Below are 8,386 nucleotides of genomic sequence, written 5' to 3'. Positions count from 1 at the left end.
TGGTAGCCAGGGAGACGCGCACTACACGCCACCAGAGATTAAGTAGGCTAGTCGGTGAGTGCACTGTTTCTAGAGTAGAGCATGCAACATGCTTGAGCTCAGGAACACATGTGAGCCTTCAGCCGGTGACAAGCTGGCTACACAGTTCAACTTCACTTGCAAATTAAAATTGATCATAAAAACATATATCCCCGTTCAAGAACAACACCACAATATACTATTCGAATAAGGAATCAATTTCCATCGTTCAACGGACATGGCAGTTTCAGTGTGTATCTTTTCTGAATTTCGTCATTGTGTCCCACTTATCAAAGTAACTTTTCCAATCGCCTGAAGTCTCCTTCACTCAGTGAGAGGGAGAGTGAGAGAAAGCGAGAGGGGCCATAAGACATTTGATCTCTGCTAATTCATATTCATTTTGATATGGCTTGCGATCACATTACTTCCAGTTTCACCATTAAGGATTGCAGCCTTTTTATTTGAACCACATATTACTAAGTAAGCCATACATAAGTTGTCTTCCTAAACTCTCATATCTAATTGGTAGAAGAGCTTACCTTTACAGCTGAATAGGCCTACTGTATAATGAACTATGTAGGTCTACGAAATTCAATGAAGGGTAATTTTGGTAACATGGTGTTAATTATGTGGTAACACACACACACTCCTCTCTCACACACACACACACGCACGCACGCACACACACACACACACACACACACACACACACACACACACACACACACACACACACACACACACACACACACACACACACACACACACACACACACGCACACACACCGCCTCTCTCCAGAGACTGTATATTGCTCATTGTGTGTTTTCAGAGGTGTCCCTCATTTGATGAGGCTCAGAGAACAGCCTGTACTGTATTATCACCCTTGGGAACTCCGCTTCCAGCAGTAGACCTATTGCTTACTTGATAAATAAATATATATTATCAATATTAGCCCATGCTTTTTTTTGTGATTGTAGGAATTATCGCATGTAGCAATACATGCAATAATTTCTCCACAGATTCTGTCTCTCTGTTCCTAAGGCCTACACTCTCTATTGTCCCGGCTCTTTCACTGTCTGGCAATTTTTTTCCACTCGACCAAGCATCACAATTGACTCATTGAAGATCCTTTTTGTGGCAGATGTGTGTGTGTGTGTGTGTGTGTGTGTGTGTGTGTGTGTGTGTGTGTGTGTGTGTGTGTGTGTGTGTGTGTGTGTGTGTGTGTGCATACATTGCATGTGTGTGGGTATTTGTGTATAATTGTCAGGAAGAAAGACTGTGAAAATACTAATGCATTTATCCATTGTGAAAAGTATGCATTTTGCTATGCATACATATTTAGAGAATGAGATGATAAAATAATACACTTACAATAAGAAGACAGAAAAAAGAGGAGGTGCATTTAATAAAGTAGCATTCAACACTTTATTGTGTGCCCTAATCTGTACCGGTGCAGGCAAGTCAAGATCAATGGACCTAGTTCACATTTAAATTTACCCTTTATAAACCAGTATGTTTTTTGCAGTTTGTCTACTTTTTGTAAGCATGAGTTAGTGGATAGGCTGGCACAGATGCATGCTGACGGTGAAATCTACACCCTCACTTGAACTAGTACTAGATGCTGTGGATGGTTCTGTAAAACTCTCTGGAAAACACTCTTCACACAAATCCTTAGTTAATACCAATCCTCACGTCTGGGGAAGAAATTGCCCATCACCAAGCAACCAACTAGAGCTGTTCTAAAGTCAGGAAACCCTAAAAACAATGCCTTCTGGTCAATTTACTTTAGGCCCATTGTGGAGAAATGCATATGATTATTTCTATATAGCCTCTGTGTCCAGTATATCTGTCTTTTGAAAAGTAAACCAATATTAATGGTGTCCAATGGTCTTTGTCTATGAAATAGCTTTTGTTTGCAAAATAACCCATCTTCTTTGTGTGTAACGAGCCAGTCAGAATTAAAAACAATTGCCAGTTTACAAATGTTTCCTTACAGTACCATGTAATGTAGTCCTAACAACATTGCATATCTGGCCTGGGAAGTGATCTGTCCTGCATAATCAGCACATGTGTTTCCCTTTTGGTGTTTTATATAGTCACATGAAAGGTGGCCATGCAGGGCCTGTGTTGTTTTGTGGGGAAAACTGGAGGCCTCGCTTCTCTTCGCATGTCCTTTCAGCCTCCCTGAGATCAATGCTCAGTTATTCATGACAGCCGGCTACAGGAAGGTGTTTGAAGGCTATTTTCAAGAGTGGCCGGCCTCACAAAAGAAGAAGCCACTTTGATTTTAGCCACAACACTCCCAATTATCAAAACAGGTGAATTGGACAGCAGCTTTTAAAACATGACTTATCTGCATTTTCCACCGCACCTCTGCACATGAATATCGGGTGTTTGCCTAAAATGCTATCATTGATGTAAAAAATGTAGCTATGCTAGATGCAAAGATGCATTTGACACCATAGACTTAACTATAATGAAGTTGTTTTCCATGTTGAATAATGAGGTATTGATTTTTCAATAACCCCGGAAAGTTGACCCCAATCCATAGCTGCTACCCACTTGCTTTTAATCTGTAATAGAGCACAAAGTCCATCTACGAAGGGGCACTTTGGTTTCCAGATCTTTCTGGTCAACTTCCATCACCTTCGTCACGACTTATTTTCCCAAACATCATATTCTACAACCCAATCACATCAAAATATTGCATTGATGATTTACAATTCCCAGTACTCTGTATAGTAATAAAATAAAGTGCCCAACTATTAAAGTTACATTAAAATTAAAATTAAAATGCTCTCCATCACCTTTTTGTATTGAGAGATTGTTAGAGCAGTTTTTCTCAGTAGCATGCAATTATCCACCCACAAAAAAATCCACAATATCTCAATTAATTTATCATAAGGGATTGGCCCATTCTCGAGTATTTTTTGTATATTCTCATATAAAGAGAGACACCATCCTGTTTATGTTTGCCCAAGAAGCAATGTAAGGATTGTACACACACACACACACACACACACACACACACACACATACACACACACACACACACACACACACACACACACACACACACACACACACACACACACACATGGAGGGCTACATGTGAGGAGTTGCATATTAAATCACTTACACAGTATGGTGGTGGGCTGGTTAAGGATGATCTGAGCACCTTAATCCTTAATCCAGGGTAGGATGGCTTGTTGGTTGGCTGTTTTCATGCCATTTTTTTTAATGAAAAGGACATTTAACAACATGTAATGACGTCAAAGTAGGATGGAGCTAAAAATAAACATTTGCAGTTAAATAAGAAACAAACTGGGCAACAAATCCATGTTGAGGGATTCTACATAACACACATATTTTGTGCCTTTTCCTTATTCCCTTTTCAGGGTGGCTCTCTGAATGGCCAATGGCTGTACCATCTCCAGCCCCCGCAGCCCCCACCCAGTCTATTAATACCCTGGAGACTCAAAGACCTTCAGACCTGCGATGTGAGAGCTGGCAGACTACAACAGTGATAAGAAGAACCATTTCTTATTAACTCACACCCCAATCAAGCCAGTCTGCTGCCTGGCCCTCTAGCAACCATAACCAGGAGAAACAGATGCAACCGCAAGACTCCATGTTCAGACTTCAGATGATAAACTACGCTTGATTATAATTGTATTTTTTAACATTGCGGTTTAGCTATTATCTCAACAGTGTGAGATCATAGCTCATTCAGCTGGAACTAGAGAAAGTAGAGGCTTGGCTGAAAAATACAGATCCTTTGTGTTGGTCTGTCCTGCAACGCTTGCGTGAAATGTGTCTGTCAAAATTCAAGAAAGGAGTGTATTCACTGTCAAACTGGGCAGTCGCACGGGAGATCTGGAGAATGACCCTTAAGTGAGACCTGATGTGTGCAAAGGTAAGTCTCATTTTATTCAGTTCTGCAATGAGAAGGTGATTGCTTTATTCACTGTTTAACTGAAGGTTTATTATAATTTAGTCACTATTCATTTCAGAAATGCAAATATATATCAAATGAGAAGGTAGACGATTTATTGACAGATCAACTGAGAGTTCATTATACTTTAGCTACTTTTATTTTAAATACAAAAATATTTTGGTTGATTTTCTCCAACAAAATGTCTTATTAAAAGTAGAATAATTAATAAAACATAAGCTTTGCTTGAAATTTATGACATTACTCTTATTCATGACAATATAAACTAAATCCATGTTTTTATTTTGTAAATTCATGGTTTTATTTATTTTCATGAAACAGTTGCTTCAAAGTTGTCTTAACCTTTCTTTCAGGTTGTTTGCACAAAGAAGCACATTAGTCATCGGTGCGTCATTACTACTCATGTGCTTTTTAAAATAAGTTTAAGTTAACACTTTTTTCTAGGCTCATCATACTCACCAGAAACTCATTAATTGTCTTATGGATCAAAGTATACGTAAACATACTAACTAAAGAGCAACAAACAATAACAAAGTTATATAGAGGAAAAACATGGAAACTGAACCAAAGTGTTTGGTTTACCGCTATTATCGCTTTCTTCTTCTGATTGCCAGACACCTTCCTGCTCTCCCCATGTCTTTCCCCAGGTTTGAGCCAGCCCAGCGATGAGATAATCCCACACTTTGCATCTCGGCATCCTGCGCAGGATGACTGCCGTGTGTCCGGCCGAGAGCAGCCCCGATGGGTCCCCCGCCGCCGCCGCTGCAGCGGCAGCAGCAGCAGCAGCGGCGGCGGCGGCGGCGGCGGCATCAGGGACATCAGGGACACCAGGTGCAGGGTCGGCTGGCTCAGGGGCAGCGGAGCCCACCAAGGGGGGCCTCAGCTCGGCCTCGGGCCGCACTGGGACCCTGGAGTCCATCAGTGGGTCCGCCGGGTGCTCGGTGGGCGGGAGCGGCGGCGTCCCGAGACCCGCCCGCTGGAGCCGGCAGGACAGCTCGGACATCAACACGGACGATGAGGGGGCCACCCTGCGGCGGCTGACCCCGCTGGAGAGACTCAACCTGGACATGTGCCAGGATGAGAGGTAAGGGGAGTGGCCGCGAGCCAATATTCAAGGTTATTGAATTATCGTTGGATGCTTATAGTTTTATTGGTCTGCGCAATTGACAGTCTGGTTTATTATTGGTCTAAGATTGGTATTAACCCTAACCCTGTGATTTATTGCTTAATGATTTGACAGGATTTTGCGGGAGCTTACTGTGGGCAGGAGAATCGGCTTCTACAAGGTGCGAGGGGAGATCGGCTCGGGGAACTTTTCCCATGTGAAGCTGGGAATTCACTCCCTCACAAAAGGTACGGCTGATTCTCTGGAAACACACATTTAGGAAATAAAAAGTACTGGTTTGTAATGATATACAATGGGTCATACAATAGGTTCTACAAATTTAATGATCTACACTCACCTTTGTTGAATGATTACAATTCATCATCTTATCAATTTGTATTCAAACCCCCATCAAAGACCTCACGTTGTATTTGCTAAATCTTAGATACAAGCTTGGCCTGTCATATTTAGCCTTTCTTTCCATCACAGGGCTACAGTGGTTATAAGTGTGTCCCCATTTAGAAGCACTTAGAAAAGACAACTGGTCTAGCCAAGCAGCTAAATCAGCCCCAGCTAGACTGACAGAACGCAGGTTTCTGTTGAACAGATGGATTGATTAGAGATCTCCAGTCTCCCTGGCAACGTCTAAATTGCTGAAAGCCTCATCAAAAGGGTTTGCATGTGCTTGTTTCATGTGTGTGTCTATGCTTGTATGTGTGTGTGTGTGTGTGTGTGTGTTTTTGTGTGTGAGTGGGAGAGAGTGTTCATGCGTTTGGATACCAAGACAATATGTGTTCTGATACATTCAGGAGACACTCAGTGAGAGCTGTGGTCCCAGCCAAAGGAATGCTAATACCAGTCTAAATAATTAAATATATCAACACCATTTGTTATACATTAGATCGCATGTATTAGGTGACTGAGGTCCTCAATTTCTTTTCTTCAATATCAATCATTAAAAATATATATATCAGCTGTTTCAATTTGATATGTCAGTTTGCTTTGACAAATACTGATTCTTAAAACATTGATGTTTAATTGGGTTCCAGTGTCCAGTTGTTATCCAGGCAACAAAGTAGTCTGTAATTCAGATTCTTTATTTAGCCACAGTCCTCTCAATTATTACAGTTCCACACAATGCTCAAGCTCAAATACTATGCTTGTATTATGGCTAAAATCCAATAATTCCTCCTTGGTGAACATTCCAAAAACAGTATACAATATACCGTATACAGGCTTAACCTTACCCTAGAAGTACAGGAGTTTAAATAGAAATACTAGTGTTTTCTTCGTCTTTGAATTCTTAATTTCTTTCAATGGATTTTCATGCCTACTAATCGCTACCCAGAAATTAAGTCTACTGGTCTTACATATTGTGTCTGTGATGACCAATCCATCAACTTTTTTATTTCACCAGATAAAGTGGCTATTAAAATCCTGGACAAGACAAAGCTGGATCAGAAAACCCAGAGGCTTCTCTCCAGGGAGATCTCCAGCATGGAGAAACTGCACCATCCCAACATCATACGTCTATACGAGGTGAGTCCCACTGGCAGTGTTGGAAATGGCCCTGTTAATAACCCTGCCAAGTTTCCACTGCAACCCTGCCCTGAGCCCTGAGGTGATTTTGTTGTTCTCATTCATGGTTCTCATGGTTGACTTGAAGTACTTAAATTTCCACTTGTGTTTAAGGAAGGTATTAATGGGATGTAATAGGGTAGCCATGAAAAGACACATTAATAATATAACATGATGACAAGTTAAATGATTTTCTAATAAACAACATTCCTAAAGGAAATCCCCCCCAAAAAAAGATAATAAAAGAACACACCTTTTACAACACATGAGCAGTATCACCCTTCTCTCCCACCCACCATAACTACACCAACTAACTTCTTTCCTCTTTGTCTGTTTGTTTTGCACACACAGAGCACTAACCCCAATCTAAGAGCGTATAAAAATAGCCTGATCTGATCTCAAGGGCCTCCTTAATGACCCCTGCATCCTCTCCTTCGGATGTTCTGGTCATTAAAGGTTCTCCTCCTTCCGTCTCCAGGTGGTGGAGACGTTGTCACGGTTACACCTGGTTATGGAGTATGCCGGGGGAGGGGAGCTCTACACCAAAATCACAATGGAAGGGAAACTCTCTGACATCGACAGCAAAATCGTCTTCTCCCAGATCCTCTCGGCTGTCAAGCACATGGTACGCAGCTACTTAACAGTATAACACTTAACCACAATAATACATTTTTGTTAAAGATATTAACAACACTTAAAATGACTAAATTCCCATGTATACTTTCTCTACTGTATCATAGATGAAAGAGCCTATTCTGTTTATTTTTTATATTACATTTGCTTTATGTAGTGGTTCCTCCCAAGCTAATCCTACACTAGGGACAAAGTCGTCGGGCCACCAAGCGCATTTTCTGTAACGACCCCCCCCCCCCACTGCCCTCTTCGCTCCACAGCACGACAACAACATAATCCACCGAGACCTGAAGGCCGAGAACGTCTTCTACACTTGCAGCACGTGTGTCAAAGTGGGCGACTTCGGCTTCAGCACGTTCAGCTCCCGCGACGAGACCCTCAACACGTTCTGCGGCTCGCCGCCGTACGCCGCCCCCGAGCTCTTCCGCGACGAGCACTACCTGGGGGTCTTCGTGGACATCTGGGCCCTGGGGGTGATGCTCTTCTTCATGGTGACGGGCACCATGCCCTTCAGGGCCGACACGGTGGCCAAGCTGAAGCGCTGCATCCTGGAGGGGGCCTACGCGCTGCCCACTTGGGTGCCAGACCCCTGCCAGAGGCTGCTGCGCGGCATCCTCCAGCCGCAGCCCTGCGAGCGCTGCGGAGTGGAGCAGATGATGGGCTGCGAGTGGCTGCTCCCGGTGGACTTCCCGCGCGCCATGGAGCCCTTCAAGCTGGACCCCTCCTATCTGGCGGAGTGCGCCGGGCCCTCAGAGCTGGAGGAGGAGGAGGCGGAGGTGCGGGGCGCTCTGGAGGCGCTGGGCATCACCTCGGAGCACATCCTGAACAACCAGGGAAAGGACTGCAGGAGCTCCATCACGGGCGCCTACAGGATCCTCCTGCACCGCGCGCACAAGCGCCGCGCCCTGGACAGCATGCCCGTGGTCACGCACGTGGTGGAGCCCAGCGCCGGCGTGAAGAAGGAACGTCTCAAGGTGTACCGGGGCTTGCGGCACACCTCGAAACTGTGTGTGATTCTGTGACGAACAGCTTCTTCCTTTCGCCTCGAGGTGGAAGGAAAGTGTTTCAGATAATCAAGGATATTTATTGTCAGAGA

The 8,386-nt window shown here is 43.6% G+C and overlaps 1 protein-coding gene across 1 annotated transcript; it reads left to right on the top strand.

The window, feature by feature from the left end:
- Positions 1–4,681: 4,681 nt before the first annotated feature.
- On the top strand, positions 4,682–8,312 carry nim1ka (NIM1 serine/threonine protein kinase a; the record flags this gene model as incomplete). Its single annotated transcript, XM_084468244.1, has 5 exons — positions 4,682–5,058; positions 5,215–5,327; positions 6,497–6,618; positions 7,136–7,282; positions 7,551–8,312. 5 exons carry the CDS (start codon positions 4,682–4,684, stop codon positions 8,310–8,312), a joined length of 1,521 nt encoding a protein of 506 aa, XP_084324370.1.
- Positions 8,313–8,386: the final 74 nt, after the last annotated feature.

This window comes from Micromesistius poutassou, assembly GCF_964030765.1.
Source record: "Micromesistius poutassou genome assembly, chromosome: 5".
NCBI classification, from domain to species: Eukaryota; Metazoa; Chordata; class Actinopteri; order Gadiformes; family Gadidae; genus Micromesistius; species Micromesistius poutassou.
Note: the sequence above shows the minus strand (reverse complement) of the source record. Positions and strands in the feature narration are given on the sequence as shown.